General features: G+C 42.1%; 2 protein-coding genes across 9 annotated transcripts in view; one reads left to right on the top strand and one right to left on the bottom strand.

Moving 5' to 3' along the window:
* The window catches only part of LOC123386477, a 99,337-nt gene extending 92,548 nt beyond the window's left edge, over positions 1-6,789 (bottom strand). For both annotated transcript variants that reach the window (XM_045061063.1, XM_045061064.1), the window contains exon 1: positions 6,652-6,789. The gene's annotated coding sequence lies outside the window, so the exon portion shown is untranslated. The remainder of the gene's footprint in view (positions 1-6,651) is intronic.
* MKX (mohawk homeobox) overlaps positions 5,569-26,061 on the top strand; it is a 67,774-nt gene continuing 47,281 nt past the window's right edge. Inside the window, exons 1-6 of one of the 7 annotated variants that reach the window (XM_045061061.1) lie at positions 5,569-5,851; positions 7,042-7,196; positions 8,052-8,318; positions 10,113-10,272; positions 19,007-19,160; positions 19,589-19,924. In XM_045061061.1, the coding sequence (XP_044916996.1) occupies positions 5,780-5,851; positions 7,042-7,196; positions 8,052-8,318; positions 10,113-10,272; positions 19,007-19,160; positions 19,589-19,924 (1,144 nt within the window). In that variant the 5' untranslated portion in view covers positions 5,569-5,779. Of the gene's footprint in view, positions 5,852-6,934; positions 7,197-7,684; positions 7,796-8,051; positions 8,319-10,112; positions 10,273-19,006; positions 19,161-19,588; positions 19,925-26,061 lie in introns of those variants that run through there. The other 6 variants (XM_045061062.1, XM_023256474.2, XM_045061060.1 and 3 more) reach the window with 6 other exon arrangements.

Raw genomic sequence — 26,061 nt, 5'->3', positions numbered from 1 at the left:
TTATGACCCACAAAACCTAAAATATTTACTGTCCAGCCCTTTCCAGAAAAAGTTAGCTGAGCCCAAGCCCAGAAGCTCTCACCCATGTGGTCCATGCAAGGTCCCAGATTGCTTTCACCTTGTGGCTCTGCTGTTCTTTGAGTTGTTATCTGATTAGTAGGTGTGGACCACGGCCACATCCGTGTTCTAGCCCTTGATAACTGGGAAGACTTAAAGAGGAGGGCAAGCAATTTCTTTTTAAGCATGTTAAGCAAAAGTTGAACACATCACTTTTGCTCACGTGTATTCCTTTGGTGAACTTATTCAAATATCCTACACAAAGGTGAAAATAGGAGGATGAAAATGAAAGCAGGAAAAATGGATGGGGTCAGTCAAAAGCTTGAAACATCATGAGGTACATATAGTAATTAAATCTTAAAACTGAACTAAATCTTAAAACTTAAGTACCTGAAGTCCATTAGGTTCCAAATACAGAGTCATACTAACTTGTGATCAAAAGTCTTTGCTAAATTTATTAAAATGGCCACTTTTTGATGTGCGAGCAAATTGATTTTCAAGATACAATAATCTCCTGGGAGAAATTCTTGTATTTCAATGTACACTTCGAGGATAAAATGTTCTCCAGATTCTCCTTATGACCCCAGTCTATAGTGTATTTTCATGTGTGTAATGGAATAGAGACTCTGTGATTGTCGGTGGCTACTGAAAATATTTTGGAATCAAGGGAAAAGATGAGGTATTAGTGTCCCAGGGTTACTTCAGGTCCTGTCTCAAGCTCTATGAAGTAGAACAAAAAACAGCAATCCACCTGGATCTCAATGCTACTGACTGTTTACCATTTGCATTTCTGTACTTTTATGTAGCTAATGTTTTGTAGAAATGAGGGCAAGAAGATATTTGCATTTTTGTCCAGAGTGAATTTGACTCATATGCAATCAGATTGAAGGTTCTCATCTTAACAGGTTGCTTTGCGGGGGGGGGGGGGGAATGGGGGGCCGTGGGGAAGGGGGGGAATCACATTTCACAAAAAGTTGAGCAAGAAAAAAAATGCATTTTACTTTCACAAATCACGGATAGCAGGGACTCATCACTTTTACAAATAACCTTATATTGCTCATGGTCAGTTATCGTTTGGTTCTGTGATGCATTTGAAAAGCTCTGTGCAGCCGTACTCTACCCTGGAGAATATGGCTGCCTGAAACTGCTCTCTTCCTTCTGAGCAGGACCGCGACAAAATAAACGGCAAGTTCGTCCTAGAACAGTATTGAATTAGCCTTCTAAATTAGAACCATAACCAGGCCATGCATATTACTATTTCGATACTTGACATGCTCTGAAATTAGAAACAGAATAATATTGGAAGTCTTTGGCGGGCAGGATGCTTTTAAATTTTTGAAGATTAAATTTATTACAGTCTATTGGGTTTTGCAACATCTCTTAAAGCCTTCTTAGACCAACCTACATGTGGAAAGGAATACGCCATATATACGAGAAAAGTAATTTCAAATCAATGAGGGGAAACTCTTTAATAGACACCATAGGAATAACTGACTATTCAACTGAAGAAAAAAAAGCCAAATTAGAGCTCTATCTCACAACATATACAGATTAATTCCAGAAGGATTAAAGGGCCAAATGAAAACAATTTTTTAAAGTATTAGAAGAAAATATTTTAAAAGCCTTTGTAAGGAAGACACAAAACCCAGAATTCAAAAAGGAAAATGCAGACCTATTGACCTATATTCACATTTAAACCTTCTGTGAGGCAAAACAAAAAAGGCAAAAGGTGGATGTCAGGCCAGATGACACTTGCAATATATAAAGCATATATATCATGGAAAAATCATTTATAAAGACTTTATAAAAGCGACAAGGCATCTAATAAAGATATAAGCAAGTTGCTTCAATGAAGAAACCCAACTGGCTTATAAACAAATGAAAAGGTCCTCAAACAAGAAGACATTATTTTACCCATCATACTGGCAAACATTATGAAGTCCAAACATACGAAACATATGCTGTGTTAGCATGTCAGGAAATGGTGACTTTGTGGAGGTACAGGTTGGAGGGAAATTTGGAAATATTTATCAAAATTTTAAAATCATGATTCCTTCAACCCAGTAATTCTGTGTCTGTGTAGCGATTCCTAGAAAAATGTTTACATGTGTGCAGAAATAATCATAAACAAGGGTGTGTAATGCTTATAATAGTGAACATTGAAAAGGCAGAAATGATGATGAGGAATGGCTAAATAGATTATGGAGCATTATGTAACAGTTAAAACTATGGATTTGTATTTATAGGTACTCACATGAAAATTCTCTATGAAATTGAATGAGAAAGCAAGTTTTAGTTTAGTTCTGTGTGTCTCTGTATGTTTATACCCTCCTGTAAGGTATGGTCTCATTTCTTTCAGAAGGTCATAAAACAAAACTATTATGTTTTGTTTGTATTCATGGATGTGAACGCAGAGAAAACCATCGAGAGGATACACATCAAACCAGTGGTGGCCACCTCTCGGTGGTTGAGTCTCAGGAACGTGACTGGGTGGAGCTAGCAGAAGAGGGACTTTCACTTGGACTCTGTTCCTTGCTTGAGAATGAAATTATGGAGAAGACCCCCCTCTCTGACAAAACTTATCCTGCATTATTAATGCAATCAAAGTCAAATTATAAACAAAGTGAAAATGCCTTGCGGAATTTGGAGGGCCCCTATTCTACTAGTTTGCCCATGATGTTTCTGCAGCTGTGTCTTTCTCTGCTTGTTATGTTGTTCCACTTACGCACTTCAACATGTATCTCTACGACTCATGCTGGCCAAGTGTGAGGTTGAACCTGCTATTTGTCCATAAATTTACTATTTAATAACATTTGGATGGAAAGTGACAGAATTTCCCTGGCTTTGTAATTTATTTCATTGCCTATAAGTAATAACCAGAAAAGAGAGTTTAAAAGCAATCCTTATTTTCAAAAACTTTGACCAATATTTGTTGTGAAACATCAGGCCCCTTGGTAAAATATCAAAATGCTTAAAATGAAAGCTTCTTTTTTCCTTGTAAGAAAGGAAAATTATTTATATTTATAACTACACTCTAGGTCTAACAGAACGAATTAAGATTTCTGCCAAATGTTCTACTTGACATTTTTCTAGCTTTAGCAATTGCAATACGTTACTTTCACATTTAAAAAATATCTTAATAATAGTATATGGCAAATTTATGGAAAAATTGACATCTTCATTTTATACTTTAGTAAATTCAGACTAAGCCAACATCAAATTAACCAGAATTCAGACTCGATTTTGAGAATTTGGACTCAACTTTTCTGACTTCTGGCCTGAACTGTTTTTCTCTTTTCCCTGCATATGGCTATCTCCCACAAACTATATACTCTCTAAAGCTTCTGATAGTGCTTTCTAAAATTGCAAGGTTTAGTTCTGAGGATTATGATATAGCATTTCATGTACTGACTTTAGAATACAGCATTAGAAGCTAAGTAAAATTCACCTTTGGAAAAGGTGGAATTAAAGATAATGATAACTGTATTTGAACTGTGGGTTAAAATAAAGAAGAAACTTCACTCTTGCATAGAGAATGAAACTTGCAAAAATAAAATGTTGATCTATCGCAAAATACATGCTTATTTGTACATTACAGAAGGATTCTCCATACTATTTCATTTTAAAACCTACCCTCCATTGTGGGGTTTGTTTTTTCATTTTAAAATGGATTCTAGTTACTATATTCTAAAGTAATTCTGCATTACTTTTTCAGTGACTTAAGTCTAAGGTGTATATTATTCCTATACCAAATTAAAAATTTTTTGCAACATTTTTTGCTGTATATTTTATATCAGACCTTAAGAAAACACATCTCACATGTAAATTGATCTTAAGTCAAAGTCCTCTAAATGCATTTTTAAGTTGTGTAAATGCAGTTAAGACTAAAGCAACAAAAGTAGTATCTTATACTAAAGTATCCTGCTCCATGAGTCCATGAGTCAGTATGGTACTATGAAATTGCAAGCGACTACATACTGCCCATTGCTTTACGAGAGCAGCTGACCAAAATATATGTCAGAGGGGCGTTTTACAGCTGATTTCCTGATAACGTCTGATGACCACATTATAGAGAGTGTTATAGAGAGGATAGGGGGAAACCGGGCTATTTCCTCTTGTGAATTATCAAATACCAGTTGTTGTGAAACTTACTCGCTGTTTAAGTCTGTGGCTGAAATGTTCTGATGTTTCCCTCACTTTAAATTCCCACAGCGAGGTCCGTAGACCTCTGTGTCTGTTGAACTCGCACTGCAACAAGTCAAGTGCAGCGCCAATGACGAAATGACAATGCCCAACCGCAAATGATACAATAAAAGAAAACACGGACATTGGAAAATGTGATCAAATGATAATATTTATCTACCTAATGCGCAAAAACTTAGAAGTTCGTCCTTCTATGCTTTAGATTGTGCCACCGCCCGTTTGCCGTCGCATAGTTTGGGAGATAACATAGAGGAAAATTCGAAGGTGTGATTAGTCTTGGCAATAATAGCTTTTACATATATTTTAACCACTTCCAGGCCACATAAATGGAAGATGCTTAGGTGGGCCACTGCCCCAGAGCTGGCCAGCCACCTTGAAGGAGAAAAGAACAAGTGATGCCATAACTTTCAGGTTTGGAAAAATCTACTTTCGCTCTTATAAAAAGATGAAGGTGTCGCTGCTGCCTCAAGGCCGGCGGCGAGAAGGCGGACGGCTTCGTGCTCGGCGCCTTGCGGCTCTTCAAGGCTGCCAGAAGCTCCAAGCTTCCAGTTGCACCTAAACCACAGCTTTTGTTACTCTCCTATTTGGGGTGATGGTGGGAAGGGAACCATCATCAATAAAGGAATCTGAGAGGCATTCTCTCCCCTTGCACTGTGTCCCAGCTCGGGATTCTCCCAAGTGCCATCCCCCTTCCTCCATGCAGATGCCTGGCCCTGGGCTCGCCTTCTCTTCCATACCTGGGTCACAGTGGGTTGGGCACCTGGGCTCGCTCGCCCCGGCCTTGCCTCCCTCCACCCCTACGTCCCGTGGCGAGAGCAGCCTCTCCAGCCCTGGCCTCGGACGGTGAATGTGTGTCTGGCTTTGAAACAGCGCGGACCTCAGAAGCCCAGTGACAGCAGAAAAGGAGCTCCCGGGGCGCCAAGCACCTTCTGCAATACGCTCACGCGTTGTAGACACAAACCCGTGCTCTAACTGTACTCCAGCTAATCGCGAAGAAAATTAAGGGCGCGTCGTAAAGCTCTCTCCCGCCTAGCCACGAGTGGCTAAATTTCCAGCTCTCGGGCCAGCTAACACGCGGGATTTGCACCGCAGCGTCTCGGCTTCCAGAGCCCAAGCCCGGCGCTACTTGCGGCTTCTCCGATTTCTCCCCTAAGTGCGAAGGAAATAGCCCCTTTTGCTCAGCGCCTGCGGGGCCGGCGGATCTGAGAGCGGGGCCCCGCTGGGGAAGACGCGGCGGGCCGGGGACTCCCCGGCGGCGCCTGCAGCGGCGGCTCCTCTGCGAGGGTTAACTGCAGTGCCCGCTGCCGGGAGGGTGCTGAGGCTTCCTCTCGCCGGCCCGGGAACGTGGATACCGCGCCTGCAGGATGTTCGCCGGCTGGGCCCGGCAGTCAAGAAACATGAGAAGGCCTCGGTATTCCTGTTCCCGGGCCGCGCGCGCCCGTCTGAGTAAATAAAGCCGAGACGACGGCGGTGGCGGCGGTGAGCGCGCTGGAGCCCGCGCGGAGAACATGAGGCGGGGATGGGAGTGCGCCTAGCCTCGACGCGGGAGAGCCAGCCGCCCTGCCGCCGGCCGCCGGCCCCACCGCCACAGGTACAGCCCGCGGGTCCCGGCGTCCCAGCTCAGGGCCTCGGGACGGGAGGCTCGCTCTGGCCCCGGAGCTACTCCTTCCCTCTGCCCCGGGAGCCTCCGCTGTCCCCGCCCTTCCCCCACTTCCCTCCGAGGTCCAGTGGGCACGCGCCCGGGTGGTGGCCAAGGCTGGCCAGAGGGTCCGCGAGGCGCCTGGGCGCCCACCTGATTGCCCCTCCTTGGCTTTAAAATTGCTCGCGGGCGTTGGGCGGGGTAGTTCCGCGGGGAAGGAGCTCCCCAAGCAACAGTTTGGAGTGAGTCAGGGTGAGGGTAAGTGGGGAGCACTGGAGCGGAGAAGAGGTGCTGAGGATCGTGGTGGGGCGCCGGGTGAGGTCCAGGTACCGCGCTTCACATGCCCTCCCCCACCCCGCAACCCCTCGAGTCAGGACCCAGTTCTCGGACCTTCGCAGCCCCCGGCCACCTCGCTTGCTGCCTACAGACCCGGACCGCGCCGGGTGTCTGTGGTTGAGATGTCTATGTGGGCTTGGGACAGCGCGGAAGGGTCCGGTAGGGCAAACCTCGCAGCGGAGTCGCTTGGAAAAACTAGCCGTTGAATATAGGAGGACAGGACTGTGGTGGGGAAACACTGTGGGACTGGAAAAGGGCGTGTTTTACAAATAGCGCAGCGTGAACGCAAAGCACTAAGCGCACCGATTTAAAAAAAAAAAAAAATCGCTAGTCCTGACCTTAGAACTGAGGCTGCGAGCACGGAAATTTGCTTTGACACTTTTCGCCGAGGCTGCGTGCACACTCCAGACACGTACCTGTCTGCGTGGGAGGACTCAGCCTTGTGGTACACGGGGCAGCCAGCGGAAGTCTGACTTCACCTCTCCACGAACACTGACGGTAGCCGTCGCTTAGCCTCTGTGGTCACGGCCCTAAATGTCGCGCGTGGCCGCTCCTGTGATGGCTGGAGGGCGGGGCAGGGGGCGTTGGCAAGTGTGGGAGCTCGGCCTGGCTGATGATATGTGTGTGTGTTAGGGGTAGCAGCCCCCGCTGCGGCGGGGCGGGGTGAGGGGGCTCTGGCAGTTGTGCCCAGGCTACTGGGAAGAAACAGGAGCTACCCCGAAGCGCGAGGGCGGGGTGATGGGGGAGATAACGCCACTGCTAAGCGGCGGCGCAGACTTGAACCTGAGGCCTGCGCTCTTCGGCAGGAGGCTCCCGGCCGCCGCGACCTGGGAGGTGAGCTGAAAGCTTTTTCAATGACGGCAGCCGCAGGCTTGGTGGTGCGCGGACCGCGACGCCTCCTTCCGCTCCTAACATCTATGCAACCTCTGAAATGGTTCCCCGAGACCCCAGAAAGGGGCGGGTGAGTCAGGGCTTCGAGTTCGAGGCTCACACCCACGCTGCGTAAGAGGACAGCACTGACAGCGGGTTCTGGGAGGCCCGGGACTCCGGCGCCTTTGACCAGCCGGGACCTTGCGCGTCCTGCAGCGGGCAGGGGGGTGGTAGGAAGACTTGGGGGGAGGGAGACTATGTGGTACATTTGTCCCTGGTGCCACTTAACTTTGTAGCTTAGAAGTCAGCTCACTTTCCCTGCCCTTACCTCCACCCCCCCCCCCCCAGAGACCTCAGCCGGAATAAGAATTTCGGGGTTTCAGCCAAACCATCCAGGATCTAGAAAACATGAAAATCCCCGGAATCCCGGTGTGGCCTGGGACTCATTAACCGGGGCTTGCAGATGCAGTTGTTCATATTACCCAAAAATTTCCCTTCCTTCCAACCCCTCCTTCCAACCCGAGAGCTCCGAGATGCTTTAGACTTCCGTTGTGGCTGAAGAACGCCACCTCCCCCCCCCCCCCCCCCACTCCGCCGCGCCTATTCCGCTCCGCTAACCCAAGTGCACTTCTTCCAGATTAAAACCGAGAAAAGAACTCCTTTAGGGATTACTTCCCTTTGCCTACGCGGGTAAATTATCCCTGGTTGAGGTTCCTTGGAACGATCGCCGGGACTAGGAAGAGGGTAGAGACCAGGAGCGTGCGGGGGATTGGTGCGAAGGGAGGAGCGGTGTAGCCAGGTGGGGAGAGGCAAGGGTTCCCTTGTCCAGGTGTGGCGCCGCCGCTCCTCCTCTCGGCTCCCCAGGCCAGAGCTTCCGCGGAGTCCGGGGCTCGGGACGCGTAGGGAGGTGAGCACTGAGCGAGTAACGTGATGCATCTTCTCCTAGAACCCGAGCCCTGCGGAGCTCCCGGCGGCCAGGCCTCAAGGCGCAGCGGCCGCGCGGCGCGCCTCTGCCTGCCGGCACCATGAACACCATCGTCTTCAACAAGCTCAGCGGCGCCGTGCTTTTTGAGGACCGCGGTGCTCCCGAACGGGAAAGGGGCAGCCGGCCCTATGGTGGCGTCCTAGACAGTCCCCACGCCCGCCCCGAGGTGGGCATTCCGGACGGCCCGCCCCTCAAGGACAACCTCGGCCTGAGACACCGCAGGACTGGGTATGCGCACCCTGCCGGGACCCCTGCCCGCCTGCAGCCTGGAGGGGTGGGAGTGGCAGCCGCAGCCGCAGCCCGGGGGTCAGGGGCCCGGAGCTCCCGGGAGGGCAGGTCTCCGCCCCTGGTCTCGCGGATTGTCCTTTTAAGGCATTAGTTTCTCAAAATATAGGGGAATCGGTTCATCAAGATAGTTCAAAAGGCTTGTTGGAAACGGTGCCTCAGTCCTCCCATACCTGGACCTCAGGGTAGGGGGCTCCCTGCCCCTCTGTGGGCCGCGGGTGCAGAAGAGCGGATGAGAGCGAGGCAGAAAGGACTGAGCGGGACGCCCAGGAACAGGGCAGGGGCAAGCAATCGGGGCTTCCCAGGTCAGGCCAGCCCCGTTGGCTTCCCCTCTCGTGTCACGACAGGGCCTCGCCACGGCCTCGAAGCTCGAGGTGCCTCGGCCAAGGTGTTGGCAAGGTCGGCTCTCCGCAGGACGCCCGGGACGCGCGCGCGGCTCGGCGGGGCCCGCTGCGAGCCCGGAGGGGGAGGCCGCGGGCCTGCCGGACCGAGTTTCGGTTTAGCCGGGTGAGGGGCTGCCGGAGAGCGTAGAGCTCGCGGGTGGGCCCGCAGCGCCTGCTGCGGAGGCCTCGCGGCTGCTCCCGGAGCGCCCCGCGGGGGGAGGGGGAGCCGTCCTGGGCGTCTCCACCTGAGAGATTGCATCAGCTGCTTGTTCTGCGGCGTTGTTGGTTAGTAAAATAGAGATTAGGTTTCGTCAAAATGTTACTACCAGTCCTTTCGGATGGAGTTACATTTCAAAGTGTTTAAAGAGGCGAAAGTCCTGGAGGCTAAGGCGCAGGCGCGCGAGCCTCCCTGAGTAGCCGGCCGCGCGAGCGGCCGTGCGGCGACACCTCCCGGAGCCGCGGGGGAGCGCAGCGCCCGGCACCCGGCTCCGGGCTGCTCCGGCCTCTTCCTCCTTTGAATGTGCTTTCCTCAGGGTTTTCTTTCTTTCTTTCTTTCTTTTTCTGTTTTCTTTTTCCTTAACTTTACCCAATGAGACGGAGTGCTCCATGCTTTTTAACCCTACCTTAAGTCGGGAAAAGGCCCCTAGAGTGTTTTTTAGGTTCAGCCTCTATCCTCTACAAACAACTTGCTTGGAAAGTTCCCCCTGTTTCCAGAGGACCAAAGGAAGTAGAGAGCGAGAAGAGAAGCGGGGCAGGGGGAGGGGGACGGCCGTCATTCCTTGCTTTATTCCCGACGTCCAGTGGGCAACCTTTACTTTGACCGCGGGCGACTGGAAGCCCCGAGCGCCTGGAAGCCAGGCGTGAGTTCCCCAAAAGAACGTTCGAGAGCTGGCAGCAGCCTGACCCAACCCGCGAGGCCACAGCCTCTCAAGGGCGCGGTGCAGGGGGGCGAGGGGTCGCCAGTCAGATGACTTAGCCTTCGTCATCTAAACCTCTAACCCCTGGGTGCTGGCTTCAAGATATCCCCTCTTCCAAGATAAACTTAGTATCCCTCACTGCCACCTGACCCCCTGCGACGGCCAGGCCATTTCAAAGAGAGGTGCCCAGGGAAGGATTTTCGCGCCCAGAAGCCCTGTGGCTCCCGCCCCGGCCTCGCCTCAGCCTGGAGGCGCCTGGCGGGCACCTACCTCCCAGCCGGATGCCCCGGGGTGCGGGACGCGGGGTCGGCAGCCGTTCCTGGTGGGCGCGTGGCCGCGGGCGCGAAGGTGTCCAGACGCGGGGGACCCCGGGGGTGGGGGGCGCTGCAGCCGGGCGGCGCGGCTCACCCGGGCTTCCTTCCTCTCCCGGTGTCCAGGGCCAGGCAGAATGGCGGGAAGGTGAGGCACAAGCGGCAGGCTCTGCAGGACATGGCGCGGCCCCTCAAGCAGTGGCTTTACAAGCACCGTGACAACCCGTACCCCACCAAGACCGAGAAGATCCTCCTGGCGCTGGGCTCGCAGATGACGCTAGTGCAGGTAACCACGGCCGAGGCGCGGGCGCGCGTCGACTTTGCGCGGATCTGCACGTGGCGCGCCTTCCGCCGCGCAGGGATCAGGCCTCCGGAGGCCCGTCCGGGTGCTCAGGCTCCTGCCTCCGAGGATGCTGAGGGCTTGGCACGGGGGCAGAGTTGTGTTGTAGGAAGTTTCTGGGTTTCCTCTCAAGCTTAGCTACCAATTCGGTGCGCATGCCCCGTTCAGGCGGGACTGCTCGGTGTTTTGTTAGGGAGGGCGGTGAAAAGTCAGCTGCGAGTTATGAGAAGGTGCCTGGGAATCCGGACCGGTGTGCGGCACCTAGATGGCTACAGATGGGACTATCTGCAGTGATTTTCAAACCTGAGTGTGCGTTGGAATCCCTCAGAGGACTTGCTCAAACTCACATTGCTGGGCCCCACACCAGAGTTTTTGATTCAGTAGTAGGTTTGGGGTGGGGTGGATGATTTGCATTTCTAACAAGTTCTCTGGATGATGCCAAAGCTGCTGGCCCTGGATGATGCTTTGAGAGCCATGCAGAAAGGCATTCCACATTAGGGCCCCATATGAAAGGTCAAGTACAGGATAACTTTAAAAATTGCCTTTACTGACAGAGCTAGGAGATGGAGTGGAAGGGCAAGAAGTGGGCTTTGAATTTTTTTTTTTTTTTTTTTTAATATGAGACATCCCAAGTGTTAGATAGAAGCCACAAATTTTGCTTCTGGAATCTTCTCACTGTGGTTAGGAAGAGACCAATTTCAAGTGGTTGGTTTACTTTGTCAAGAGTAGAGAAAGGGTACAAGTTTGTTTCTTCTCCAACCAACAACACTCCAACCAACATTTGACTAAATTTTTCCCTACAGAGTCTTATTTGATATTCACAGAAACATGGTGAGGAAGAGCAGTTATCAGCATTTTACAGATGATGTGACCAAGGCACTGTGGAAGTTAAGTGTTAGTAAGGGGTAGAGGTGGGCCTGGAAATAATGTAATTCCAGATCAAATGCTTTTTCCAACACACCACAGTCTTCTTTAATAAATTTGGTGGCATGAACTTTTATGCATGCAAACAGAGCAAATTTATTCAGAAATAGGAGGAGCTAAATGAGCTAAGAAGTTTCATATATTATAGTAGTACTACATGACTGCATCTGTGAAGTTTTGGTTATTTCATTAAATTTATAGTGAGGGAGACCCCAAATAAAGACAATATTTAACTACTAGATAAAATAAAACTTGCTTTCCAGAGTATTTAAAATTGTCATTTTAGGAATTGCTGGAAAGTTTGACAAAGCATGAAAGTTGACTTGTATTCAAGCTTATTAAAACTATAATATGCATTTGTCTGCTTATATTCAGAATACAATTGTAGGGGAAAACATCTGTTTTGCTTCATGTTAACAGGCAATAGTATTAATAGTGATTTGCTGCAGCACTGGAGGGGAAAATTTATTTAGTGTTCTTGGCTTAATATCTGCTTAACATAAAACTATGAATTTTCAGTGATTCCAGTCAGAAAAACTTGACTTGTGAAAATAAATGCATATGTTCAAATTTCAGTTTAAACAGGTATGCTATTTATTTTGAAAATACACCAGTTTATAGAGCTATTTGAATGTTTCACAATGATGTCAGCAATAAAGCATTAGATTAATTTGGTTTATCATACAGTTCCATATTTAATGCTTGCATTCTTTCATACAGAAAGCAAAAAAAAATATGACATAGCTAGAGCATTTTTTTTGAGAGAGAAAGAGAAGGGAGAGCATGAGTGGGTGAGGCATAGAGGGGAGAGAGAGAGAGAGAGACAGAGAGAGAGAGAGAGAGAGAGAGAGAGAGAGAGAGAGAGAGAATCTTAGGCTCCATGCTTAGCATGGAGCCTATCTCAGGGCTCGATCTCACGACCAGGAGTTTAAGACCTGAGCTGAAATCAAGATCAGACACTTAACTGACTGAGCCACCCAGCACCCCAGGACATTTTTTTTTTTAATTTTTAAGTTTATTTATTTATTTTGAGAGAGAGAGAATCCCAAATAGGCTCCTCACAGTGAGGTAAGAGCCCGACGTAGGCCTCAAACCCATGAAAGGGAAGACCATGATCTGAGCCAAAATCAAGAGTCTGAGGCTTAACCGACTGAGCCACCCAGCTGCCCCCACACTAGAACATTTTTTAATTATGAAAACTAATATTGTCATTAGCAGAGACGTTTAAATTTTTGCGTACAGTGGCTTTGTTGAGATGCAGTCCACATAGTTGTAATTTTAATACAGAATCAAATTATTTTCTACCTCTAATGATAGTTTGAACACAAATAATCGTTCTTTTTGTATTAAAGATCTTGGTAACCCTGTTACAGTCTTCTAATTAACGTGAAGTTTTCATTCATGTAGTGAAAACTTGTCATTACATTTTCTTTCTCTTACACTAAATCTCAGAAAATAAAAATGCACTAAATTATTTAATGTTTAAATGGAGCAAAGATAATTGTTTATAATAATAAGTCATCCCTGCCTAACAATTTCCAAATATTTATAGGAAATGAAATTGGTTTCTGGAACTGTGTAGTGATAAATGGAAAAAATCAAAATGTATAGAATAGCCAAGGGATGTTAAATGTAGTAATCCAATTTGGGTCTAGTTATTTTCAATTAGGCATAATAGGATATCTACGTAAGAATATACATATATATATACGTAAATATATATATATACATATATATATATATATATATATACACACACACACATATATATCTATCTACACCTGACCCTTGAACAACACAAGTGTTAGGGTGTCAACCCTCCCCAGAAGTAAAAAATCCACATATTTTTGACTCCCCAAAAACTTAACTACTAGTAGCCTACTGTTGACTGTAAGCCTTACCAATAACATGAATAGTCGATCAACACATATTTTGTATGTTATACGTATTCTGTAGTGTATTCTTACAATAAAGTAAGCTAGAGAAATGAAAATGTTATTAAGAAAATTTTAAGGAAGAGAAAATACATTTACAGTATTGTATTTTGTTGAAAAAACTGTATAAGTGGTCCCATGCAGTTCAAACTTGTGTTGTTCAAGAGTCAACTGTACTTATGTTGATATATGTGGGACAGTTTGTGAAAGTCAAACATACATTAAGCATCCAAGCAAATTCTGACTCTATGGGAAACCAAATAAATTATGTAAATACTTTACACTTCTGCAGGAAAAAATATAAACCTGTGAGCTGAATAAAGCTTTTGATCCCTGCAAATTAGACCCCAGTGAATAAATTTCTCCTGTGGAGTCAGGCTTCTTGAGTAGAGCAATCATGTCTTTTTCATGTCTTTCAATACCCCCATATCACCCCAGCACTGTACTTTCCATAAACTGTTCGTACATGTTTGTAGAGTGAAGAGGTCTAATTGGGGAATACCATTATAATCACCATGTGGTTTTCCAAAACACCATTCTGAAACTTGGTTAATGTCTTGAAATCTGACAAAGATATTCTAGTTTTAAAATACATTCCATTGAACACACATTATCTTTAATGCTATATGAAGGTTTATAGACCAGCAAGAATAAAACTCATTTTATTATTTTCAGTATATCTGGAAATATGTCGTATTTTTGTGTCGGTGGACAAATATATGGAGCGTTCCCCTTATTTCTGGTTCCAAACTCCTTTTCGTTGTTTATTGCAGTATCTGTTTCTATCTGTTTCTCATGACTGATGTTAATAAGTGGCTAACATAACTTTTATTCCTTAATTACAAGAGTATCCTATTTCAAGAATGTCTTTTACACTTAACATTTTCCTTTTGGCTGTGTGTCAAATTGTTAAACTTCTCATGAAATGTAGTTTTGCCTTGTTTTGTTGCTCTTAAATTGATAAGGAAGGGCATAAAACCTGGTCAGCAGTCTCCACTAGACCTAGAAGCAAGAAACTGAAACTTTAGTGGAAGAAATATCTTCAGGACCACAAAAGGTACTTTTTCTGACAGATAGAAGTTCTAAGGATGGTAATCCATGGCTACATTTTATATAGCCCTGAAAAACGAAGCAGAAAGAGCTATTTATTGTTAATCTGGCATCTTCCTAACGAGATATAAACATTTTCATAAAATTGACAGGTAATGACGTGTGTGTGTGTGTGTGTGTGTACTTTAATCAACCAAAATATTCCATTGTGCTTAATTTCTATGGCTGCCCACTGTTTCAACATTATAAAAAATATACTCTGTAGTGCCTAAATGTAAACAGCTTTATTGTGGAATAACACAAAATGGTATGCAGTTGGTGTTTCGTATTATCATAGGATATAGAGCTTACTACAGAATAATTGCCTTGGAAGAAGTTTTTCAGAGAAGGGCAGATGGGGGCTATATTTGATTTCAAAGTTTCCCATTGTTCATGTGTATATATTTTTAAATATGTGTATATATATACATATATATGTGTGTATATATACATACACATATTATTTATTTATTTATTTATTTATTTATTTATTTACTTATTTATAAGAGTGAAATGTCTTCTTGGGATGTCTTCTTTCATGATCACAATACAGAGTGCAATGCATGTGGAGTTAGTTTGAGATTCCATTTAATGACTGAATGTTAATGCTTCCTCTTCTTATAGAAGTTTCACATTCCTATGATAATGTCCATGTGCCATTGGTTAAAATTGCTACTTTCTAAGATTTTGCCCCTTCTGTTGACATAGCTCCTTTTTTGCTAGCTGAGTGCTTCTGTTGAGATATATATGTAGTTATCAACTGCAAGGATTATGGCAGCTGTTAAATATTCAACAGAATCTCAGATTGCTCTTTCTACATTATTCCAAGTGTTACACTACATGGCGTGGAAATGAGGTTTTCAATGTTTCCGTTGAGTAACTCAGAATAAGTTTGTTAATTCTATATATTCAAAGGTGGACAGATGCCATCTTATCCCTTTGGGCTTACTACAATAATTGCTCTGTCAATACGATCAATGTAAACACCTCTGTTAGAGTAGGGATGAAAACTACTTAGTTTTCCCTTCCAACTTCTAGATATTTGGTTCTCCAAGCTTTCACTATAAAATACAGTGTTTTTAAAGCTCTGAGTTTGATATCAAAATGCTGTTGCAGAACCTATCCATGTTACCATGGAGGCCTATTTCATGTAAAATAGAAGTTAATGAGATTTGCAAGGAATCCATAGTAAATTGAAGGTAGAAAATCTGAACTGGTATTTTTACCTTCTGTGAAACAGATGGAATTTACATTAATTCATCAGGAAAAAAAATTGCAAAACAGCATTTATGCAAATTTCTTAACCAACTGTTTGTTTGCTGTTTGCATGACTTAATGCAAGCAGATATTAAGCACCTTGGACTATATCCCATCCTTAATTGTACTGTAAATTTCTGGCAATAAAATACTGGCAGAGTAAATATATTAGCTTTTTTTTTTTTTGCCAGTCAAAGTTATGAAATCAGGTCAGAGACAGCCCATGTTAGGTATCAGCAAACCTTTCTGGGAAATCTTCTCATATGTAATTAATATATTATGGTAAGAGCTGAGTATATAGAGCACAAAAAAAGGATATGATCCCTGTATATGAAAATGTAATGCCACCATGACATTTAAAGGTTCCCAATTTGGGGCACCTGGGTGGTGCAGTCATTTGATCTTCCGACTTCTGCTAGGGTCATGATCTCACAGTTCATGAGTTTGAGCCCTGCATCAGGTTCTGTGCTGACAGCTCAGAGCCTAGAGCCTGCTTCAAATTCTGTCTCTCTCTCTCTTTCTCTCTCTCTGCCCCTCCCCTACTCACACTCTATCTTTCTCTCTCTCTCAAAAATAAATAAACATTTTTTAAAAATTAAAATAAAAAATAAAGGTCCCCATTTTTGTATGTTAGAATTATAGTGTGTTAATGTTTTTGAAATTAGAAGGCCATTGCATTTTAATAAAAATATGAAGACTTGCATAAGAATTGTATTTTATACTGTACTATGTGATGGTTGTACTAAGATTTAAGGTTAGTTAAGATTTAAAGTTAGTCTGAATTATATGATGTTTAGTAAAGAGAGTAATAAAGTTTTGGTGCTGAATTCCAATAAATATAAGTTACATAGGCGTAGGAGAAGTTGTGGTTTGTCTTCTGCATGTCAAGGGGGCAGAGAAGGACACAAACACACATGTCTGATTGCCTGAAAGGGTGGTGGTCAAGAGCACAAGATAGGTTAGTACCGACTGTAAACGGAATGAATTAACACTTCTGTAGGAGAGTGTAGACTATATTCACAGATCTTAGTTTTCAGGGTTGGCCAGGATGTTAGGAACCATCTAATGCATTTTATACATGAAGGGTTTGAAGTTCAGAAAAGTTGAGTGACTTCCCAAATCCACACATGTATTTGGCAAATTCAAAACAGGAAACCAGGTCTCTTTCCATTTACACCACAGTTATAGGATAACAGGACACTAATGAGGATTTGAAGAAGGTAAGCATGTACATCATAATGGCACATCAACACTTGAATTTGATGGTGGTGGTGAAGATTCATTCAAGTTCATAGAATGGAAGATATGGAAGTTCAGGAAAATAATGTTCTAAAATTCCCAGTTATTACTAATAAGGACATGGGTGACTACATCGGCCATGATGTGCACCAGGCATTTCGTGCTTCCATAGTGAATGTTCACCCATATATCACAGTTAATATGTAGTTCTCTGCTAATCCTTCCATGTGTGCAGGGGACGAAATTTATCTTAACAGTAAACATTCCTAGCACTGACCACCATGGCTAGAGCACAAGAGCTACTCAATATATATTTGTTGAATGAATAGTCCCAGAAGTTGTCTGTCTATAGAGGTTGGAGAAGACTGAGAATTTGAAGCCAGATGAAATCATAGCTATAATAGCACAACTTAATAGGAAAGAGGGGTTGATAAAGACTAAGACTTCTGAAAAGCCACGTGAGTTATCACATCAATGCACATAAATTTAAGAGGACAGTTGTTACTTAAAACACAAAGAAAGTAATTAATATTGAATGTATATATTATATATGATATGTTTTGTATACATGTGTGCATGTATGTGTATGTGTGTGTAAATTGGGGAAAGCTACTATGCTTTAAAAACCACCGGAGATAAAGAGGAAAAAGTCGTGATTTTGTTTTTTTAAAAAAGGAGGATTCACTATAGGCTCATTCAATAATTAGGTCTTCGGCAATGTGTAGAACTGTATATTTATATTATAAATCTAAAAAAATAAAAAAGAAACTTCCAATGCAAACATTGCCACACAAACTTATTATAGAAATGTGGACTCATGTTCTAGAATAAATTGGCAGAAAGATGTAATTCTCTTTCCACATTTCATTCTTTTAAAAGCCAGTATTGGCCTTTCTGGTTATTTACTTATCTATCTTTTCCCTGATGATAGCCTGATATTTTGAAGGAAATCTCAAGTACCATCTTAACCTCTGGAAATCCAACAGCATCTTTTACAAACATGGAAATACCTTTCCTTTGTTTTACAGTGTTTGTTTCTTTGTCTTCACCTATTTGCTTTAGAAGCACTTGACTTTCAACTTAAAGCTGCGTGTTAGTCGGCGTTTTTTCTTCCTCTACTTGTCTCATTGCTCTATTTGATTGTTCTCCTAGCTCCTCTTTTATATTCCTGCCCTTGGATCTCTAGAGGTGTCCAGGGTTTGGTCTTCAACCACCTTTCTGCCTACTCAAAACTGCCTGCTGTCACTTCTGTGCATTTGACCCGTGTCTGATCTTCCTCTCCCTTAAGTCTCAGATATCAGTTTTGTTTTCTTTCTGCCCATCTCACCAGTATGCTTTTCTGGTACCTCAAACTAATCATTCCCCAAACCAAGCACATCATTTCATCCTTAAACAGTTCTACTTTCTTTCTCAAAATGGCACTGTCCTTCTCTTGATTATACAGGGATGACTCAAGGTCATCTTTAACTTTTCTGTCTTCCTTACCCACCACAATATCTCTGGAATTTGACTAATATTTGTTCCCAGGTCCTCTTTATTGGGAACACACTTCCCTATCCATTATACATGATATATTCCTTCAACTCTTAATTCCTCATGATGTCTTGAGTCATATATGAAAGTAACTCCTCCTTCCTTTGGATTCCTGTATCATTATATTTCAATGCCTTTTAAGCCATTCATCACATTCTTTCCTATATTAAAGTTATTTAGGGGCACCTGGGTGGCTTAGTTGGTTGAGCAGCTGACTTCAGTTCAGGACATGGTCTCACAGCTCATGAGTTCGAGCCATGCATTGGGCTCTGTGTTGACAACTCAGAGCCTGGAACCTGCTTCCGATTCTGTGTCTCCCACTCTCTCTGCCCCTCCCCTGCTCATGCTCTGTCTCTCTCTCTTTCTCAAAAATAAATAAACATCAAAAAAATTTTTCAAGTTATTTGTACACTCTCCTACCCCTCTTACTATACTGAACATTTGATTGTAAGGCCTGTTTTTTGGTTTTTGTTGTTGTTGTTGTTTGTTTATTCCCAGAATACAGTATGCACTCAGTCTCTATAGTAAGTGCTCAGCATGTTTGCTGAATGAATGAATGAATGGAATGAATGTCTAATACTATTACATTCAGAGAATACTTAATGATCAGATATACTGAGAAAGGCTTTGGTCCTTTGTGGGAAAGTAATTATGTGATGGGTCGTATTTTATGTTTTGTTAATTGAAAAATAAAACTTTTTTAGGTGTCAAATTGGTTTGCTAATGCAAGACGTCGGCTTAAGAATACTGTTCGACAGCCAGATTTAAGCTGGGCTTTAAGAATAAAGTTGTACAACAAATACGTTCAAGGAAATGCTGAGCGGCTTAGTGTAAGCAGCGATGATTCGTGTTCCGAAGGTTTGTTAATATTTTTATTTTGCTTTGCCTCCATTACCAGGAAGTTCACCCCAATTGCTCTTTTTAAGGTTGACTCCACAAAACATAATGGTGCCATAATGGTTCTTTTTTATTGCATGAAGTAACTTCACTTTTAGAATACTATAAATGACCAACAGAATTATGGCTGCTTCCTCTTGTTTATAGATTTATCGTGTATCAGAATAACATTTTCTCTGAAATTCATTAAAATTAAAATACCATAGGGAGAGATTACGTAGATTCCTGCTTCCTGTGCCTAAAAATTAATCTTGAATATCAATGACAATTTTATACACTTTAAATAAATATTCTTTCTTTATGTATATATTCAGTGATTAACTGTAACAGTTGGGTGGCTGGGAGAAAAGTATATGTAAGTATTACCTAGTGATATTTTTCTCCCGTAGACGGAGAAAATCCTCCAAGAAACCACATAAATGAAGGGGGCTATAATAATCCAGTTCACCATCCTGTGATTAAAAGTGAGAGCTCAGTCATAAAAGCTGGAGTGAGGCCAGAGTCACGGGCCAGTGAGGACTACGTATCACCCCCAAAATACAAGAGCAGCTTATTGAATCGTTACCTTAACGACTCTTTGAGACACGTCATGGCCACAAACGCTGCCATGATGGGAAAGACAAGGCAAAGAAACCATTCGGGATCTTTTAGCTCCAACGAATTTGAGGAAGAACTGGTGTCTCCTTCATCATCGGAAACCGAAGGCAACTTTGTCTATCGTACAGGTAAGTCCGTGCTTTTCATGACACCTTGTTTAAAACAGCACTAAAACTGCAGCAAGGGGTTTATTTCATCAGGTATAAAGGCATAATTTTTATTGCTTTTGCACAAGATTATTCACATATAGCCCATAATTTAATTTGAAAGCTTTGTTTTGTTTCTAATTACCAGATGTGCTTCTTAGTGGATAATGGTCTACTGGGGATTTTCACTCTTAATGATGAATATGAGAATTTTCATTCTTCGTAGTAATTTTTAATCTCAATGGTACACATTCTTGGAGGAGGAATGCCCTGAATTATAACCAGCCATGCAAATACTTTGTATTTCATCTTTTCTCTTAAGATGATTGCTAATAGTGATGGAAAATGAACACAAATTAGCATGGGTGCCAAGACTCTTGTGAAGGAAAAGTGTAGGTTTGGCTTAAATTGCTTTGGAAATTTTACTTTTATTCCTGGAAAGCACAAGTAGAGCTGATAAATAGCTTTGAAATTTTTACTTTTATTCCAAAAATGATTGATTTCTGCCTGTCCACATCTTTCTGGTGGAGTAGTGAGTTTGGTAAAAATTTCTGTCTTGACTTCAGTTTCCAGAGAGTTTTGCTCATAAAGAGTGTTTGAGCAACTTGCTTCAGAGCAAAGGATATGTGTGACCTACATCTGGTATAGATAAGAGCCCAGGTCCTGGAAATGCCTTCAAATGAGACTTAGAAATGTTAGAGCTGGAAATAACCTCAGGAAGCATCTAGTCCAGCCATGTTAGATCATTAATAAGAAAACCCAGACCAGAAACGCATAGCTAGTTACTCTTCTCCAGATCAGTAATACAGCTGAGCCTGAATAAGAGGTAGGAAAACGTAACTACTACCAGACCCTGATGACTGTTATTATTATATCTACTACCTCCAATCATTTATTGAGTAGTTATGACATGCTAGGCCCTCTGCTAAATACTGCACAAACTTTGCTGCAGGTGACCCTTGTAAAGACCTTGATATGTGAATAGTAGGGCTTTATGAAGGAATTTAAATTTGGTCTATTTAATATACCTTTCAGATTATTTAACCAGAGGTCTTCTTTTCAAGTAAGATGTGTTATCTGTGAGGATTCAGAGGAAATCTCAACACATTTTTTTTTTACTTAAAAATTTTTAAATTTTTTTTTATTTTTTGAGGGAGAAGGAAAGCATGAGCGGGGGAGGGGCAGAGAGAGAGGGAGATACAGAATCCGAAGCAGGCTCCAGGCTCCAAGCTGTCAGCACAGAGCCTGATGCGAGGCTTGAACCCATGAATCATGAGATCATGACCTGAGCCAAAGTCGAACATTTAACTGATTGAGCCACCCAGGCGCCCCCTCAACACATTTTTAAAGACTTAAATTAGCCACATTGTTTGTTTGCGGTTCCAGCGCCAACAGTGAAAACAACTCTAAATGCTCTGAGATATAAAATGAGTCTTGTAAATAATGATTGGGTCTAGGAAGAAGTAAAAGATGCAATAAAAGACTATTTTGCTAATAATTTTAAAAATTTAAAACTACGTATATCTAGTGTGAGCAGAGCGGACAGAACTTGGAGATGATGTAAAGCTTTGTTGAATTTTATTTGAAGAGATAAGAAAGGATAGGAAATCAAGTCATTCAAGTACAGATAAATGAAAAGAATAAAAATAAAACAAAAAGAAGTTAGAATGGAAAGCTGAAAACTAGATAAATTAAGACTTCACTCTGAAAGAAATACTAAAAGAAAAAAGCAAAAATTGGTACAGAATAAAATTGGAAGTGAAAAAAGAGCTATAGCAGTCAATATTAATATTTATTAAAAATATTTTTAAATTATGGTGTATTATGCACAGTTGTTTGACAGTATACCATATGCAAATGTGCAGATGAATTGGTATTATCCACACAAATTAAATTATAAAATTATAATGAGAAAAGTTGTAAATGAACACTGATGCAGGAAAAATCAAGGTTTTTAGTAAAACTCCATTTCCAAAACACATGATTTGATATTCAGTGGATTTTTCCCCAAACTTTGAAGAAGTAATTAATTCTCATGCTTTCTGCATTTTTCTCAAGCATGTAAAAATATGGGAAGTATGTCAGTTTTTAAAAATGTAAATGTTATCCTAATCCAAAGCCAGATGAAAATAGCATAAAAATCAACCTTTTTATTTATGATACTGATACTGACTATAAAGCAACATGAGGAATATTGATAACATAAGGTTAAGTGAAAAACAATTTAAAATTGTGGAAACATTGAATGCAATTGAGACATTACAAATATGTATGGACAAAAACAAGGAAGATTTTTTGGAAACAATGAAAATTAATTTTGATTAGATGGAATAATTGAAGGTCTGTTACTTTTGTAAATTTCTTACACATTTCTTTATGTTGCCCAGTAAAAACAAATTTGAAATTTACCCAGTGTGATGCGTCTTATGAAAATGCGTAAGGGTCCAACTTCGGCTCAGGTCATGATCTCACAGTTTGTAAGTTAGAGCCCCTCATAGGGCTCTGGGCTGATAGCTCGGAGCCTGGAGCCTGCTTTAGATTCTGTCTCTCAATCTCTCTGCCCCTCCCCTGCTTGTCTTCTCTCTCTCTCTCTCTCTCTCTCTCTCAAAAATAAATATTAAAACAATTACTTAAAAAAAGAAAATGCATGCTCTTTTCAAAGAAAATAAAATAGAAAACCAAAGAGTGATTAGCATGCCTGTATAGTTGATGCTTCTCAAAGTGAAATATCTTGGCCATTTATTTTTATTAAAGTCTTCAATGGCCTATTCATTTGCCAAGTTCTATTTTTAAATAAAAACCTATTTTTTAGTTTTGCAAGCAATGAGAAAGCAGCCTAGACACGTAAACTTCTGGTTTTCCATGCATGTGTATAAGCTTTTAAAAGAACAGAATACATTTTTTGGTTTTGTGGACAGAGAATTGAGAAGGACTGGTGGTCTAAGACTGGTCTGCTAAATCTCAGCCCGAAACAATAAATGGCTGTCTTCTGGGGGAAGCGAATGACAACGTTGCTGCAATTGTATCTGGCTGATGCCACTCATGCATAAACAGAACAGGGGATTTCAATAAATACTTTCTGAGCAACTACTATGGTTTTCGCTGGCATACAGGCTTTTTCTGAATTCCTTCAATTCCTTCTGGTTATATCTTTCTTTCTTCACCTAAACAGAAACCCTCTAAATCTGCTATTAAACACCACTCCCCTCCCCCACCCCAGTTTTACAGTAGTGCAAAGATTTCAACTTTCAAATTGTTTTTCAAGAATAGATCACCTTTAAACACAACTTCTTAGTTTATCTATGCTAAAAAATTTTATTCATTTTTCCACACATTTTTGCTATCTTATGATGCGTTTCATTAATGATATGGAACCAAAAGGCCAAATGAAAGAGTTGGTATGTGGAAGGATAATGCATCGCTGAATTTTATTTCACTTGTTCTTGTAAAATTCTAGGAGAGTTAAGCCCACTAGATTATAAAGTAATCCTAATTGAAACATGTAGGTGAATAGAACTCTTTTCTAAGTTAGTGTGAATTAATCAGATTAGCTTTCTCTCCACCTGACTGACAACATCAACGTAGATACAAACATGTTTCTGTTGATTTTATGTAGACATTAAATATTTCTCTGTAATCTTAAGTCTCCCCGTCGTGTAGAAAAAGAAAGATTTTTATTTTCATGGGGTGTAATAGACTTTCAACACATATTGGCTAAAAAAAAACATTTCTGAGAGCAGAAATTATACCGTTAGAATTGATTAGAATTATTAAGGCTATTGCTTCTAAAAAAAAATACTACTCAAGAAGATTTAGTTACTCAGTGTTGTCTGTTGAATTAAGTTGTCTGCATTAAATTATAATACTTATCATCATGTTAGGTTAATGGATGACAATTTTCAAGTATTTGATGGAGTGAATTCCCATTACAAACTGACCTCAAGGCCTCTAACCCTTCGATGGGTCTGCCCTCTGAGGTGTCTTTAATATCCACCTCCACTCCTATTGAATCAGTACTGATATTCTCCAGATGCGACCATCCGTGAAGGAGCCATCTGCCATCTGTCCCACCTACAGAGTAAGTTCTCATTGGAGCCTTTCCTGACTTGCGTTCGAGTCTGATTTACCCTTAAAAGCCTATTAAATTTCCTTCTTTGCTGAAGGAGAGCAGGGAGGTTTCTAAGAAGTGTACTGACGAGGGGAAAATCAGGCAAGTCTTGAAATAAAATGTGTGGACTTCCCCGCACTTCTTTTGCTCGGCTCGAGGACAAGTCCCTGTTATGTTCTTTCTTTTTGCAGCTCACAACTTATAAATGGCTAGTACATTCGAATGGTTATTCTCCGAGCCCCACTGCTCTGCAAGTATATAATTCATAAATTTAACCAGCTCCCACAGGCTGAATGCTTAAACTTCATCTTGTTAAACTGTCTAAAATCCCTCTTAATTAGACACATCTGGTGCAGCAAAAACATACATAGGAACATAGAACTCTTTTCTATGTTAGTGTGAATTAACCAGATTAGCTTCCCTTCCACTTGACTGAGGTGAATATCCCTGAAGAAATGGAGATTTTTGATTGAGAGAAAAAAGAAGTCACTTACTTGGTGCATGGAATTCTCTGGAAGATAGAGTCCCTTTGGATGGCCTGCCACAGTTGGAGCAAAAAGAACCAGGGATTTTGGTCACTAAGGAAAGAAGTAGGAGGTAGAAAGTGTGAATGGATGCCAGAGGCTAAATGCCATTTCCAAACATTTTTTTTTTTCTCAGCTAATGATGCGCACCAAGAGGAGAAATGTTCCTTTTTCTCTCTCTCTTCCTGCATATGCATGTACTTCAGAATTGAAGCTGGCATTATCAGTAGTATAACCCAGGTATGCTAATGAGTTCAGAAAACCATCGGATTAGCCCGGATTTAACCTTAATTTATGTATAGCATGGCTTCTTTGGAGTTGTGCTCTCTTCCGTTCTAAACAGCCGACTTCACAGGTACATTTCTGAGATACAGTCCACTCATATAAGAGGTGCTCTTTCATGCATTCATTCCACACACAAAAATGTTCATTAAGAGCCACTCTACACAGGCCCTGTTCTAGGCTCACTGAAGCCCTGTGTTTTGTGCTAGGCTGCTCATCCAAGAAACCCTCGTTAAAAGAAGCAGAAGAAAGATTTAAAGAGCTGTCTTGGCAGATCTTTTTGAGTAGTGAATACTCACTCCTAATTTATATGTTTCATCAATTTTGGGCTTTGTGTCTGTGAGTAGCTTAAAGAAAGCATCGTAGTAGTCAAGAGAAGGCTTTGTCAAGAACCGATTGTTAAGATGGTATGTGTCTCTGTGTACATGCTAGTTTCTCTGTGGGATTTTGTTGAACAGTAAGTCTGCTTTGGATGCTTTTATCCTGTTTCATTTCCCTTTTTGTGCCTGTCACGTCCTTGTTTTTGGTGAAAGAACTAAGCTTTGCCCTTTTGGATTATTCCAGACGTTCTTTCCTGGCATGCAAATGACTGCTGATGTACTCCAGCAGAGAATAAAAAACCCTCTATCACCATCCCAGTTAGTGACATTTAAAGGATACTTGAAAGGTTATCCAATTTCTTGTCTTGAATCCTTACTACAATAATACCTCACCTATCTGACACCATCTGGGAATGAGGTATTCCACATAAGTGAAATTTCCAGATAGAAACTCAAGTACTGGTTTTAAAAATACAGAATTTTCTGCTCTCCTAAGCTTATAATATTAAACACGGCATGTGAAGTGTGCTTCAATATCCTCTCTCCTCTAAACTACCTCCTCCTATTGCTTTTTATATGATATTCCATCCTTTTAAATCAGTAATGTTGGGTTAACCACAGTTCCAAACTTGCCCCTAACAGCTTTGAATAAAGAACGATGTCTTTCTGATAGCCTGTTGAAAAGAATTCTTCCTAAGCAGTGATGATTTAAGTGAGATCTACAGAAGTGATTTTTGGGTAGGCGTAGGGTTACTATAGAAATATCAAAACTTAAGCATGATATTCAGAACACCATAGATTTTTAAGTATATGTCAGTGATGATGGCAAAACATTCATATGGAATATTTTTAAAGTAGCTTGATTTTTTAAATCAAATGTTCATT

Source organism: Felis catus, chromosome B4, assembly GCF_018350175.1.
Source record: "Felis catus isolate Fca126 chromosome B4, F.catus_Fca126_mat1.0, whole genome shotgun sequence".
In the NCBI taxonomy this organism is placed as follows: domain Eukaryota; kingdom Metazoa; phylum Chordata; class Mammalia; order Carnivora; family Felidae; genus Felis; species Felis catus.
The sequence above is the reverse complement of the archived record's forward strand: the minus strand, read 5'-3'. Positions and strand labels throughout refer to the sequence as shown.